Consider the following 16145-nt stretch of genomic DNA (forward strand, 5'->3'; position numbering starts at 1 on the left):
GAACTTTTTTTAAGCAATTGGTTCAAAGTTTATAGTATCATTGTCTAACTTCTCACCTTCTGCTCTCTGGTGGGTGTCTGATCTCTGTAGGGTGAAAAACAACCATCTGGTGTTTAGGTTTTCCCGATCCTGGCACTTGTGTTATTGTTGAAGTGTTTTAAGCTTGTATGTATGTTATAAACCTTGAATACACTGTTGTATGTGTATAAACATATACAAAGCACATTGTTTCAGTTCAGAGACATGGGTTACAGTGTCCATTTTGTGTCACCCTCACCATCTTGACTTGTATCATGTTCCCACCAGTCACTGACTCCCTGCTCCCTAACTCTCCACCTGTGCTTCAGAGCTGCTTTTTGCCCCTTTGAGCTCCTAGCCAAAGTTTAGTAAAAGGACTTGATGTTTAAAGCAAATAGTCTTTGCTGATTGCACAAAACAGTTGTGATTTAAAGATAGCTTCAAGTAGTAGTTTTGATTCAGGGTTTAAGATTATCTCGAGGTAATAGATTCTGGAGTTCCTCACTCTGAATGGGTTTAGTAAGTCTGGTTTTTATAGGAATTTTGAATTCTGTTTCATATAATTTCTCCTTTTGATCAAGATCCATCTATTACTTTTTGGAACAAAATATTCAGTTTGATAGCCAAGCACCATCCACTTCATCTGGTTTCATGACAAAAATGCTAATGGTGGATCTCGGAGGAAATTAGGCCTGAAGTCTTACTTCTTTTTCTGATACTCGGATTTCCTCCTTCGATGGCTGCTCACCAGCAGATTCTAGACACAGCTCATCATACTCGGGAGTCAGGTAGGAACTCTAAAAGCAGCATTAGGATAGTTGTGAAGAGTCATATGTTCAAAAGAGTTTTAAATGTAAAAATAGAATCTTAGTTAGTTACACTTATAGTTACCACTTTTTGGTAATCTTTCTCTCCCCTTTTTTGTACTGCATTTTTAGGGAAACAACTTGTTTTGAGTTCCTTGTCGGTGAGGGTCATTTGGTGATGAATTCTTTCAGCTTTCGTATGTCTGAAATGTTTTTATTTCATTGTCCCTGAGTGATATTTTTCCAGAGTTTGTAATACTTGGTTGACAGTTTCTGACTTTCTGTGGTGTCATTTCATTGCTCTCCCTTGTGTTGATCCCAGTGAGGAAGCTGATGTCACGTTCCTCTACATTATGTCCTTTCCCTCTGGCTGCCTTTGAGAACCTTCCGTTGGTTTGAGCAATTTGATTATATAAGCCTTTGTGTAGTTTTCATCATATTTCTTGTGTTTGAGGTTTATTTGATTTTGTTTCCCCCCAAGCTAGTAAGTTACTGGCTTTTATTTCTTTGGATATTTTTTCCGTTTGGTTTTCTCTCCCGTATGCGGAGTGGGGTCTTTGCAGTTGCTGCGCAGCTCACGGACAGTCTGTTAGTTCTTCTCTTCGTGTTTCATTTGGGGAGTTCCCGTAACATACTGGACCTTCAAGTCAGTGACGTCTTTCTCCTACATTAACTAGCCTGCCAGTAATCTCACCCAGTGTATTTTTATTTTCAGACTTGATTGTTTCCATCTCTCTTTTTTTAAAGTCATTTTATTAAGAGCTCTTACAGTGCTTATCACAATCCATACATCAGGCATATTTGTACATATGTTGCTATCATTCTTTTTTAGACAGCTATTTTCTGTTGAGTCCTTGATATCGTCTCCTTCCCGCAGCTCCCTTCCCCCACCCCCCGTGACCCCTTGCTAGATTATAAATTATTGTTTCCATGTCTCACACTGACCGCTCTCTCCTTTCCCCCATGGTTTCCATTGTTCTTTCCCCTGCAGGGGTGTGCGTGGTTGTTTGTCCATCAGTTCCCCTTTCTTTCCCTCCTCTCCCTCTTCACCCTTCCCATCTGGTATCTTTCTTCCTATTCCTCTCCTGGGGTGCATGTGTCATGAGCTCTTCTCTCTTATCTAAGGCTCTACATGCTCCAGCCTAGTCTGAAGTGAGAGGCATCACTGGGGTCATGGTGGTGGGGGTGAGGAAGCCTCAAGGAACCAGAAGAATATTGTGTGTTTCGTCGGTGCTTTACTGCACCCTGATGAACTCATCCCTTCCCTGTGACCCCTCTGTGGGGGCTGTTCCATTGTGTACAGATGGGCTTTGGGTCTCTGCTCCAATCCCCCTCGTTCTTAACCATATGATTTTGTGTGATTGTTAAGGTCTTCTGATGCCTGTTACCTGGTTCTGATGGCACCTCATGCTCGCACAGGCTGGCGTGCTTCTTCCATGTGGGCTTGTTGTTTCTCTGCTGGATGGCCGCTTGTTTAACTTCAAGCTTTTAAGACCCCAGATGCTATATCTTTTAATAGCTGGGCACCGTCTGCCTTCTTCACCACATTTGCTTATGCACCCATTTTGTCTTCAGATTGCCAATTTGTTAGAACAGGGGGTGTCCTTGTATTGAGGGAGTCCCTCTACTACCTCAGTGTATTGACATATAAATATATGTACGTAAGCCAATATTTCTATTTTTATGGATTAATTAATTACATATGGACACCCCTATGCTCGTGCCTCGATCCATAGCTTTGCTTCCTAAATCATTCCTGTTTCCTTTTACATTCCTTCTCCCCCACCATCGTGCTCGCTCCACTTCTGCCTCATAGTATTTCCTTTCAGCTAGATTGCTGTTGCGCCAGTGCTCCCAGGATCTCTGTATCCACCTCGTTATTGTTTTTAATTCTTTAGTTGTTCTCTTGTCTATGGTGCTATTTGCCCATCGCACCTTTCCCCCACCCCCTTCTCTCCCCAAGTCCCTCCTGTTGCTTTCTCCTCATGCTTGCTTCCCAGGCTTGTCTTGTTTAAGTAGGCATACCAACAATGGCATTGTCCAAACAAATAGAAAACAAACAGTTGACCCCCCAAAAAAAGAAAAGGAGAAAAGAAACAAACAAACAAAAAACCACAACAAAACCATCACCACAACAAAAAAACACGCATATTTCCAGGTCTTTTCTCTGACCTTTATGACTATCTCCCCACTGGTCCTGGGGGAATTCCAGGAACTGCCCCTCCGAGCCTGCGGTCTATTTTGGGGGCTCTTTAGGGACTTTGTGGCTTTGCTCTGCTCCCCTTGCTGATCTGTTGTGTTCCTTTCTTGGTTTGCTCTACTGGGGGTGGGGTGGGCGTTTTCATCTCTTGAAGTTTAGTAGTAAAATATGATAATCCATTTTACAAAGTTCCAGTAACATTCCAGTAAGCGTGCCTTTGAACTAAGAACCCAAATCAAAGATTCAAAGAATTTTAAATCGCCAATAAGTTTTAGTAGATTAAATGTCTTTCACCTTCACAAAATAGCATATGTATGTCTGCTATAGAGTGGTCTTTAAGCCTTGACTTTGCTCCCTCTTTCAGTTTCACCCACTTCATGTAGTTTGATATTCATTATATTTTAAAGTATATAACTGCATACCTTCAGAATCTATTCAGTGTAGATTCATTTGGATTTTTGCTTCTTTGCACTTGTAACTGATCCAAGTGTTGTGCCTGTGTACGAAGGCAGAAATGTCAATGCTTTTGTAGGTCTCGTTTTAACGAAATGAGGTGAGGTGTTATGACCCAGAAGCTGGACCTCTCCTTTGGGTTTACTTGATGTTTTAAGGCAGTGGTTCCTCTCAACCTTACTTACGCCGCGACCGTTTCAGACATTTCCTCATGTCTGAATTTTATGGTGGTGACTCCCCCTCCCCTACCATAAAATTATTTTCATTGCTACTTCATAACTGTCATTTTGCTACTGTTATAAATCGGCAACCCTTGTGAAAGGGTCATTTGACCCTCAAATCAGGTTGAGAACTGCTGTTTTAAGGAGTTTCCCATATTGAGTGTTTTCCTGGTCATGGTGTTTGCTTTGCTTATAAGTTTTCATTCCTACAGAGAAACTGCAGTTCTGAAAATGTAAGAACAAAACCCAGGAAGTTGTGTAAGTTCTTGATAATGTGTGAGCAAATGTTTGAAATATTTACATTTTTATCTAATAGTGTCTAGTCATTGAAAACATCACATCTACTGGAGAACATTTATGAGGATTTTAAAAAATATTTTCTTAGGTAAAACCGATGCAAATAATCCTGGATCTGAAATTAATAAGATTCGAACACCAGAGAAAAAGCCCACAGAACCCAAACAGGTATGCTGCTTACGTTTAGTGAATGCGGTCTTTTTTAAATTTTTTATTTTGCCCTCATGAATTTAGTCTGCCTGATCATCTTAAATCTTGAGGATTTAAAGAAAAGAATCTGCCTTTTAATTATATTTTTCCGTTTTCCATTCTACAAGAACCCGTGGTCATGCCCCCCCTCACCCCCCGCCCTCCCCTTTGGCAACATGACTTTACCTGGTGTGCTTTTCTCGAGTTATGGTACTTGGTGATAGGCCTGCAGAGACGTTCTATGACCAAGTAGTAAGCGAAGACCCAGTTAGCTCTGGCTCGAGAAGAACCCATATCTCCAAAGGGAAAAACGGGTGTGAGCGGAAGGGCAGCCTAACATCTGCAAGCTCTCCATCACCCGCCAGTGTCACTCCATTCTTCTGCTTCCACCGAGAGAAAACCCAGTCAGCGGTCAAGCAGTGCCGCTGGACAATCTCTTCCTTTCTGTGCTCCTCCGTGCGCTTTTCCATGCCTCTCGCTCCCTGTGCCTACTTTTCACGAGGTTTTCCTCCAGCCTAGTTACTTCCTATCTTCTGCCCTTATTAGCGGGGATTGGGCTGGCCACAGACATTCCTCCTCAGGATCTCACCCCTTTGTAACATTCCCCTTTTTAGATCCTCCACCAGCCTTCTGTCTTTATCACTAGTCTCTGAGGATGAGTTCTTGTTCAGACTCGAACTGGTTCTTCCTGGGACTCCACAGACCTTGTCTCTCCTCCTCATGTGTCTCTAAATCCTTCTGGCTTTGGCTTCTTCCGAATCAACATGGAAGGCAATTGCTTCTTTCCCTGTAAAATTGTTCTATGTGAACTTTTTTTAATAAAGAGAGTATTTATTTTACCTTTTCACTCTATGTTTTCTACTCTGTTTATTCTGCGAATGGCTAGTGCCTAATTTCTCCTTTCTAACTAGCTCATATTTTCTCCTTCACCCATGTAGGCTTGTATTAGTATTCCACAGTTCCCTGAAGCGGTTGAGTTCTTAGTCACCAAATCTTAAGAAACATTTTTGTTTTCTGAAGTTGTTAGTCTAACTTGACTTTTTTTTTTTTTTGGTACTACAATTTTCTACTTCTGTCTTTTTGAGCATCTTGCATTTTTTTATTCCTTTGACAGAACTTTGGATTTTTGCATGCTTTCTCCAGCATGACCTTTCTGTTTTATGAGTTCCTGCTCTGCCACTCCCTCCCTTGCTAGCCCTACTCTGAGACTTCCGGGCTCCTATCTCAGGCCCATCTCTTTTTTCTGGTGGTGGAGTGGAGTACGCTTTAGGCTGCTATTCCTCAAGGTCAGCACTTTAAGCTCACTGGCTACTCCACAGAAGAAAGAGGAGGCTGTGTGATCCTGCAAAGAGTTAAAACCTTGGAAACCCAACAGATAGTTCTACTCTGCCCTGTAGGGTTGCTTTGAGCTGGAATTGACTCAGTGGCAGTGGGTTTTTAGTCCCAGGCTTTAAGTCCTTGCTCCATTGTAATGACTTCTCAACCGGTATCTGTGACAGGTGGGCAGATCCCATCTGTATCACTCACTGTGTGGCACAGATCCGCATACGTCCTGTACCTGCTGGCAGTGGACTCCCCCTTCCTGTTGCAAACCCTTTCTTCTGCAGTACTTCCTCTTTGACTGTAACTACTCAGAGTCAGGTCGTCCCCACCCAGAGCTAGCTCATCAGGGACCAGCCCTGCCGTCAGGAATCCTAACAGCCCCCCGCACGTCTGGCCAGCCAGCCTCTCTGTCAAGGTAGAAGGACTCTGCCCTTACCAGCTGCCCATGCAGCTTCCTAAAGCTTGTTCTTCATGAATTTATCCTTATATCTGTCTGCACACCTAGAGCCAAATCAGAGTCTCACTGCCCTTTGTGGATTTGGTAATTCTCTTTCAGACCTCAGAAGTTCCTAGAGAGCTTCAGTCAGATTCTAAGACATTAAAAAAGCAGACATTGTAGCCACTTGGGCAGACTGGAACAGAATTGTTATGTGTTTTAGACAATTTCTATGCAGCCCTTTATTCTCAAAGGCTTGACTGGCTAATCCCACTTTACTGGTGGTCCCTTTGGGTCAGTGGATTCCATGTGAGAGTGCACATTCCACCATTTGCTGTAGTAGTGTGGCCACTAGAAGAAACCCCATGTCTTCCCCGCCCCCCTCCCCTCTCCCCTCAGTCTTGTTCCTTTTCCTTGGGAGCAGCCAGCACCAGGGCGAACTTGAGAGCCTCTGGTGAGGCAGGCACTTGGGATTCCTTGGTGATTGTTTCAGCTTGGACACGTCTGAGGAATGTGGTATGACAGCACATGGAGTGTTTTGACAGAGCTGGAAAAGAAAGCTTGTCTTCCTTCCACCTGTGTTCCATTTTTCACCTTGTCACCCACCACTGAGGATCTAGCTTGTGTTTGAAAAGGATGAGAGCACTCTGGCATAAAAACCAACCTCCTGTAGGTAGGACTGTAGAAAGTATTCATATGCAAAACGGAATCTCTGCAGGACCTTGTGTCATTGGGCTCTGTATCATCCAATGTCCAGTAGAGGAACCTGGCTGTAAACAAGGGAAGTTATAGTTCTGTGCACACAAAACTAATTTAATTCTTCAAATCCACCACACATTTTTCGACTGCCTACTTTTACCTTGAAGCTTGTCTTCCTGGCAAATTCCAAATCTGTGCAAGATTCAACTACATTGTCCTCACCTCTGAATCCTCTAGTTTTCCCAGGCCCTCCAGTCTCACTGCACATTTTCTTACAACACTTAGAGCAGTGGGTCTCCACCTTCCTCATGTCGCAGCCCTTTCACATAGGTCCTCACGTGGTGGGGACCCCCAACCATAACATTATTTATGTTGCTACTCCATAACTGTCATTTTGCTACTGTTACGAATCTAGCGACCCCTGTGAAAGGGTCATTCGCGACCCCCAGGTTGAGGACCACTGACTGAGGACATCAGAGCTCCATGGACACTAAGCCACGTTAGCAAACATCTGTGAAGGCCCAGTGGACTTTATGGGCCACACAATCACTGTTGCATCCACTTGCCCGTACAGTAGTGGAAGCAGCCACAGGCCATCTAAATGACTGAGTGGCTGCATTTACAAAATTCAGTGAGCGGGATTTGACTTGGGACTGTCATTGGTCAATCCTTGCTCTGGGCTCTTTATCTATAAGCAGTCTTATTAATGGTGTTTTATGCCTTACGTGCCTTGGCATACCTCAGTCCGCTCCTCAATAAATGTTGGTTAAAGGAATGAATGTCAGCACATTATGGTAAAATCTGACAAACTGGTTATACGAAAGTGATAGATAGTACTGATTTCTTGGTTTCATTTAAATTGAGAGAAAATGTTTTATTAATAAGGATATACTTGAAGAAATAGATGAAATGTCTAAGAACAATAAAATCAGAAGGAAGGAAAACATTGTAATGATTTATGCCAGAAGGTAGTCGAAATAAAAGGTTATCTTTTCCAAAGAAGAAAGTATGAAATTAAAACTACTGTTTTCAAAAAATTCAAAATAAATCTGCTAATAAAATGATAATGTACCACCACTACCCCTTTTTTTAAACAATCCAAACAATATGTCTTTTTTTTCCCTTTTCTTTCTGTTTGACTGTACTTAATTTTAAAAGTATGCATCTCTTTATTTGATTTCTGGTGGATGATTGATTGGGCATCCGGCACTCCCTGTAAGGCGGTTACTGTTAAGAATGTAACTGCTAACAGTGTGAGGGGTGGAAAAGGCGGACCAACGACCCTGGGGCTCAGATTGGCTGTGGTTACAAAGGACTTCTTTTGTTCCAGGTTGATATGGAACCCAGCCCACAGAACCGAAGCCCTGAATCACGCCCTGGCCTTGTTTATCCCAATACCAAATTTCATCGCAAAGATAATCTCAATCCGAGACACATGAACCTTCCACTTCCTGCACCTCATGCACAGTATGCAATTCCTAATCGCCATTTCCACCCCCTCTCCCACCTCCCGAGGCCACCATTTCCAATTCCGCAGCAGCCGCAGCAGCACAGCATGCTAAGTCAGCAGCCGAATAATATGCCCGAACAACCAAACCAAATGCCACCCCAACCAAGCCAGGTAGTCCCGCAGCCAAGCCCGCTGAGTCCGCAGCCTCCGCATCCACCTCCTCAGCTCTCCCCGGCCTACCCGGCAGGGCCCAGCACTGCTTTTCTTCACAAGGCCACCTCCCATCGGGCACAGTCCCCCCCCACCGCAGAGGCTGTGATGCCTGACCCGCCGCCCCCACCCATGCTGCAGGACAGCCACAGTCCTCTCAGAGCCGTGGCCCAGCCCAACCCTATGCTGCCTTCCCACCTGAACAACTTTGTGGATGAGAACACCGCCCCAGCCCTGCCTCTAGGGGAGGCACTAGGTAAGCTTGTGCGTTGTCCTCCACAGCAGCCCCTGCTGGGTCTGGAAATGTCAGAGTGTACTATTACAGTGACATGTGCAATGCATGCTCATTTGGGTTGGGAGTGACTCATTTATTAAAGTAATGCTAATAAAAAGCTGCGCCTTAACTTCACTCATTGGAACCTCGTTCCAAATAACTGAGTCCTCTGAAGTAGCCAACCCAGGGCAGGTTACACTGGCTCCGCAGCCACAGCTTAATGCTGGCCCAGACTTCTTGTCATCAAGTCCATCCTGACTCAGAGCCACCCCATAGGATAGAGCAGACCTCTCCCCATGGGCTTCCCAGCCTCGTCTCTCTCCTGGGTTCCAGCTGCTGACCTTGCGGTTAGCAGCCCGATTATAGTCCTCTACTATCTGGGTTACCTTAATGCTGCTTGTCAGCGAATTTAGAAAACACATACTTTGCCCCTAAACCAGACTGTAATCATTTCTCTGTCTTTTGTGGTGAAAATTGCTGGTTGTCGAAACTCCTGTGAAAACTAACCGGAAACCCTCAAAGCCTGAAATTTCACATTTCCTGCATGCTTTCTTGCAGACCGCATCCATGGGAGTGTAGCTTTGGAAACGTTACGGCAGCAGCACGCACGGTTACAGCAGTGGACCGAGCATAATGCCTATCTCAGCCAGGGCAGTATTCCATATCCACACCCTCACCATCCTCACCTCCCACACCTTCCTCAGCCGCCCATTGGGTTACATCCACCGCCACCTCCACCGCCAGTGAGGCCAGACTGGAAGCTCCCCAGCAGTGCAGAGGATGAAGCAGAAGAAACATACTGCAGGTATTTAGCAGTCTCTGGCACAAGACCCACTACTGCTGGTGGACTATTGCCCCAAAGAAACCAGATGCTACTGGCCTTCGAGGCTACAGAGTGCCTGTGATTGGCTGTAAAATGTGGAGAATTCATTTAGAAGCAACTATGGTACAAATCTAGGTGTGGACCACTTCCTATGGAATATAAATGATCTTTTTAAAGAGACTCATTCCATTCTTGTGGGGGTGTTTATTTTTAAGTTTCAAACAAACAGCAAAATCCCAACTGCCCTCAAGTTGATTCTGACTTATAGCACCCCTCAGTAGAGCTCCTGAGCCTGTAAATCTTACAGGAGCAGACAACTTCGTCGTTCTCCTATGGAAGGGCAGTGGGTTTGAACTACTGACCATGTGATTAGCAGTCTTAATTGCTCAGTCCTGCCTCTGGACTTGTTTTAGCAGCTAACGTGATGCGAATGCTGTCCCAGTCCCTCTGAATTGTATGTGTGTGTGTGTGTGTGCATTTCATAAATACCAGTTATCCGAGGCATGGAGAGAGAGACAAGGGCGGCAGTCCTTATTGTTTTCATAAAGCCAGAGAGAGAGAATCTGCTCAGAAGCCAGGCACTGCAACTTCTCTAGCGGCTGCAGTTCAGCATTTTTTAGGGTTGGTGCTTTGCTTTCAATGCAATCTACTGATGTCAGTTTCTAACTAATGGTGATTTTGCATGGGGAGATTTTATGTGTGTGTGATCGACAAAGCTCTCTTTTCTGTGATGGTGTTGGTCTGTTTTCTCATCATGTTTCGTCTGTATATAGGTTTCAAGATTTAATCAGAGAACTCTCTAATCGTGATCCAAGTGAAAGCCGGGAACTAACTGAAATGCCACCACCTCAGTCAAGACTTCTGCAGTACAGACAAGTCCAGGCGAGGAGCCCTCCAGCAGTCCCCTCTCCCCCACCCACCTCAGACCACAGTAGCCACTTTTGTAACTTCAGTGACAGCAGCAGAGACGTTGAAGCAGCCCACAGTGCCGCCGCCTTTCCGCAGCGCCTCCCGCCCCAGTTATTCAGCTCGCCTTTCTCTTTGCCGTCTGAGCACCTGGCTCCTCCACCCTTGAAGTACCTGGCACCTGATGGCACATGGACCTTTGCTAACTTACAACAGAATCATCTAATGGGGCCGGGTTTTCCGTATGGCCCACCTCCATTGCCTCACAGGCTACCACAAAACCCTTTTGTACAAATCCCGAATCATCAACTCGCTATTGGTCAAGAGCCATTTCACCCATTATCATCTCGAACAGTATCTTCTTCTTCGCTCCCTAGCTTAGAAGAGGTAAATGTCTTTCTTATTTTCCTTTTTTTAAAAAAAAATGTTGGAATGATTGTAGTGTGGTGGTGGGAATCAGTACTTAGTGATTTGATAATATCAGTGGATCGCTCTTATTAGATGCAAATCTATTAAGATCATTCTTTTCTGGACATCATGCGAATTCTCTCTTCCTGATTCTGGAATTCCTCATTTTATAATATGGTTTTTGTCCTTGACACTCAAAGCCTTCTAGAGCCTGGGATTGCTGTTTTGGAACATTTCCTTCGTTCTGACTCGATGAGGCTGTTCATTAAGCCTCGCTGTCAGTCTGATGCGGGAAAAAGGTTTGTAGTGATTCACCTTCAGACTTTATGTTGCGGTTGTTTCTGACACACTCATTCATGAAAGCTCCTGCAGGTGGTTGGCTTTCCTCAGCCAGGAGCAAGTGCTGCACTCATGCTCCTCTCGGGCAGTGAGGCCCGTTGATGCGAGGCCGTGTGTGGACACTGGGGATAGGTATCCTCGCTGGATGTCAGCATATGCAGGTGGGCCCTGGGAAATAGGCTTTCAGGACTGAGCAGCTGAAAGCAAACAAGGTGGCTTGCGTCAAATACTGAGGTGTTGTCAAAGAGCATCTTTCTGGACCTGCTCTGATTTGAAAAATGTAACTCTAGGTTATGGAACTTCTGAAACAGGTTCCATTTAATGTTGGGCTACGAAACTGCTGTCTAGCTGTTTATATTAAGTTGGAAGGGATTAACAGTAACATGCCAAAGTGCTGTGATTGTTATCTATGTCAAATGCCTTTTTTTCTTCAAATTTTCCGATTTTGATCTATGAAAAACACTGTTTTTGACATTCACTATTTAACAGTTCCTAAATGATTTCTAAAAGGTCATTAAAAATAATTAATTCAATGCTGTGCAAATTCTCTGTTACAGACACTGATTAAAGAGTCAAGTTTCATAAGGAAAGCTCTGTATCTTGTTTCTAGGGTTTTGGAGATAATTCGTTCAAATTGTTCCAGCGTTCATTGAAGGGCTCATCATGTATAATTATCATTAAACAACCCAGTTGCTATCTTAGGCTCCTAAAATAAGTTGTGAGCTTAAAGATGAATTGGTGTGTGTGCATGTGTGTGGTGTGCGTGTGGGCATACAGTGAGGATCTAGAAATTTGAAACAGAACCATACTTGAGAAACATTTAACACATGCCTGACATTTTTTCAGCTTATAATGGTCGAGCTTTACAACTGAAGAGTATTGTAGTTGTCAGTTAAGTAGTGTTTTATGCATGTATTTCTAGCTAGCTAGTTACATTTGAGATAAAATTCACATAGCATATCTCAATTCTTTTAGATGTTTATTATTTTAGATTTTTAAGTTTTTATTGACATAGAGTTTACATATCATACTCCTCAACATTTGAACATGTTGAAAAGAAGTGTGCCGTCCTCAACCATCACTACTGTTGAGCTTCTGGATTTATCTCAGTTCTCTTCCGTTGGCTGGTATTGCCCGCAGGCAGTATCTCACGGTCTTGATGACTGTAGCTTTGTAGTAAGATTCAGAATCAGAAGTGAGTCCTGCTTTGGCCTTTTGCAAGATTGCACGTTTTATGTGTTCTGGGTCTAATTGCCATATGAATTTTAGGATCAGTGGATCAGCTTATGCAAGAGACAAAGCAAGCTGGAATTTTGATGAGGATTGTTCTAAAGCTACACATCGGGTGGAAAATATTGCCATTTTTAGCCACATAAGTCTCAGCCACGTTTTTGCCTCAATAAGGTTTCTGTTAATAAACTGGATATTTTGAGTGTTAAATCTGTAAAAGTTTTGGACAAATTCCTGCCATCTTCCCCACCTCCCTTCCCTCGTTTGCTGCAGCCCCTATAGTATGCCATGACTTCTAAAGTAGATGTGAAAGGCAAGACGTTCCGCCAGACTTCCAGGGACCCTCCAGCAGAGCCAAAGAATTGGTTGAGAGCGAGGTCCATTCTGCTTTTGAGGATGGGCCTATTTATTTTCCTGGTCCTACTGGGAATGGCGGGGGTGGGGTGGGGTGGGGTGGGGTAGGGACTCCTGTTTTCCAGGCTTTCACTGAGCAGAACAGGACACCCGGTCACAGCGCCACATGCTTGCTGTTTGTACTGAGATCCACCTGGCTGCTCTTGAGCAAGTGGTTCTCCCTTGATTGCTACCAAGTTTTGGTTATTTAGTTTCAGATTTTTTTTAAAAAAAAGGTTGATTTTATCAGTTTCTTCAGGTTTTGTTTCTTTTGTTTTATCAAAGGGGCTGAGTTTGGGAGTTCCTTACTCTGCCATTTTTGCTGGTGTCCCTTGCGATGTTTAAATTTAGTGTGCCAAATTATTTATAGTATGGGGTGGGAGGGTGGCTTCTGAACCAAGTTCTTAAAAGATTTTGTAAAGCTTTTTAAATAATTTTATTGGGGGCTCAGACAATTCTTATCACAATCCATGCATCCATACATCCATTGTGTCCAGCACATTTATACATCTGTTGCCACCATCATTCTCAAAACATTTGCTTTCTACTTGAGCCCTTGGTATCAGCCTTTCATTTTCCCCCTCCATCTTGTAAAGCTTTTGTCCTGAAAACAATGCATATCCTTTCATCGGTGATCTATTTATATGGTTCTTGGTTTTGGAATTTTAGCTCCTTGCACTCTGACGGCCTTCCTGTTTGGCGGGACTCTCTTGTTAAGTGCATGAGTATCTTCTCTTGGCCAGTGGGTTCTCACAGGGAGACAACTGGACAGAAACATGCAGCCACCTTTGTATTGATGCATGAGATTGCAACACTGAAAAAATACTGTGACAAGGAAAGTATTTTCTTTACCATATTGCAGGCTCTGAAGTTGCTAAAGCATTGGATGACTTTTGTTATGGACATTATGCAAATTGATTTTACCTGAATTATCTCATAAAATACATGGTTTGTGTGCTGGCTGTTATTTCCAGCTTTGTAGAATAATTTAGCATGAGCAATAGAGAAACGTGGCTTATTTCCTTCCCCACTGCAAATGCTCTCATTGCCAGAGACTGTGGCACAGTTTTCTCACTTGGGATGAAAACACCTAGATGGTGACTTAATAGTTAACTTGAAAGGAGGGCTTTTTTCAAATTATGTTTCACTAGTTTTTATAGTAACTTTGATTTTTCACTTTACAAAATACATAGCTAATGTGAAAAATGTAGATGTTAGAGAAGATGCTTATAATTTCATAGTACTCTATTATGGCATTTAGTCTTTGTACGTAGGTAAGACTGAGTAATTGACTTAGGGCATTAACTTGTGTGAGGAAAACTTGAAACAGTTCTGTGCCGAGTACAACTCCCTGTCAAGCCGTCTTTGTACCAGGTCATGGCACTGTTAGTGGATTCTTGGACCTGTCCCATTCAAGTTTTTGCTACTTTGATTTTTAGCATATTTCCACATAGATAATTAAGACTTAATGTTCATAACGACAAAAAGCTGAGACATTTAATTGTCATAGATGCAAGGTCACTCAAAGTGTCATGACAGGTCAGTGAATTGGTATTTCCCTCTGAAGGGTGATATGTGCATTCATTCTAGTATCTTCTCTATTGCCTCATGTTTGTGTATGGGAAAATTATAGTGCTTGGTGGAAAGTACTATTGTAAATTGTAGGCACCCTAGCCCATGATGGGCTTCAAATGGTACTTTTTTTTTCTTTATCTAGACCTTAACTGGTTTTAATCAACTTTGCTGCAAGGTCAAATTCATTCCCTATATCTCGCAGTAAAAACAAGATATAAATATGTATATGTCTACATTTGTATAAATATGTAATCGCTATAATCCATAATCACCAACGGGGCCTTTAAACAATATTGCTCTTCTTCCAGCTCTGTGAATTTGTCTGTCTCTCTCTCTTTTTTTTTTTTTTGTGTGTGTTTTTTGGCTACTTGGACAAGTTTTTCTTTTTTGTAAGCTGCTGGTTTATATCTTTTGTTCATTGATCTATTGGATTATTTTCTTGTTGATTTATTAGAAGAGTGCATTATGTATGTGCCCTGGTGGGGCTTGGTAAATATCCCCCCAGCTGTTTGCTTGTCTTTTAAATTTGCTTATGATGCCTTTTGTTGTGGTGGAGTGCAATTTCTTTTTTTATTTTTATTAATCATCTTTCTGGGAGCTTTTACAGATATAACAATCCATAATTCAGTTAGATCAAGCATAATTGTACAATTACTACCATCAGTTTCAAAACATTTTCTTTCTTCTTGAACTCTTTGATATCAGTTCCCCTTTATCCCCTCCCCACCCTACTCTCTCCCAACCCTTATTTTATATATCTATATCTTACATCATCCAATATATCAGTTCACCTGCAATTCTATTATTCATTCCCCTCTAGTAGGGTTACACAGTTTTCATTGCACACGCGCATGCACAGACACATACACATATCCTTCCTGTACTCTCAGGGAATCATTACTCCAGTTACTGTTTCTGAAGGGTTATCTATCTTGGCTTTCAAGCATCGAGTTCTCTTAATTATACAAATAAATACATACAAGTCTAACAAGATTAATGAGGTAAAGACCATAATAGTGAGGGGATGAAATATTAAGGACTAGAGGATCGTATTTCATCAGTGCTATACAGCTCCCTAGATCTATCCTCCCTTCTGTGTGGCCCTTCTGTGAGGGACTGTCCAATTATCTCAAAGGTGGGTTTTGTGTCTCTGCTTTGTCTACTTTCCTTCACGTCAATTTGATTGCTTGTTTTTGAACTTCTGATACCTATTCCGGTCAACACCTCATGGTCACACAGGCTGGTGTGCTGCTTCCATATGGGCTTTGTTGCAAGCCTCTGGGAGCCCAAGTGTTGTATCTTTTAATTTCCAGGCACCATCAGTTTTCTTCACCATGTTTGCTTATTCACCCGTTTTGTCTTCAGCGATTGTGTTGGGATGGCGAGTATCATACTGTGTCACATTATTAGAAAAGACCATTCTTGTAGTGAAGTCAGTTTTAAGTAAAGGCCCAAAGTCCATCTGCTTCCTTGTTATATTTACATATATAAACATACATAGACACATGCACCTATCTTTATACCTATATTTATACCTACATATAGGGTTTTTTTTTTCTCCTTCCCGCCTACCCCACTATCATGTTTACCCCACTATCATGTTTACCCATTGTTCACCTCTCAGTACTTCCTCTCGGATATGTTTCAGTTGATCAGACACAACCAGGAACCCTACACTTTCCTCACTGTAATTCCTGCCATCCCTTTTCTATCTTCTCCACTTTCTAAAATGCCTTTTGATACACTGCTGAATCTTTAAGAATCTTCCGCTCTCATTTCTCCTCATATTTTATATCTTTTCATTTTTTCTTATTAAAACCTTTCCTTAATTTTATCTTTATATTATTCCATTGTATTTTGATTATTTTCAAATTTCTTCTTTTTCATAGTATTGA

At 42.6% G+C, this 16145-nt stretch overlaps 1 protein-coding gene across 6 annotated transcripts in view; it reads left to right on the forward strand.

Annotated features, from left to right (window-relative positions):
- HELZ (helicase with zinc finger) overlaps nucleotides 1-16145 on the forward strand; it is a 172386-nt gene that overhangs the window by 141371 nt on the left and 14870 nt on the right. For all 6 annotated transcript variants that reach the window (XM_075562115.1, XM_075562113.1, XM_075562112.1 and 3 more), the window contains 4 exons: nucleotides 4084-4163; nucleotides 7973-8558; nucleotides 9135-9381; nucleotides 10173-10692. In XM_075562115.1, coding sequence (XP_075418230.1) covers nucleotides 4084-4163; nucleotides 7973-8558; nucleotides 9135-9381; nucleotides 10173-10692 — 1433 coding nt within the window. The remainder of the gene's footprint in view (nucleotides 1-4083; nucleotides 4164-7972; nucleotides 8559-9134; nucleotides 9382-10172; nucleotides 10693-16145) is intronic.

The sequence above is a fragment of the Tenrec ecaudatus genome, chromosome 10 (genome assembly GCF_050624435.1).
Source record: "Tenrec ecaudatus isolate mTenEca1 chromosome 10, mTenEca1.hap1, whole genome shotgun sequence".
Lineage (NCBI taxonomy): Eukaryota > Metazoa > Chordata > Mammalia > Afrosoricida > Tenrecidae > Tenrec > Tenrec ecaudatus.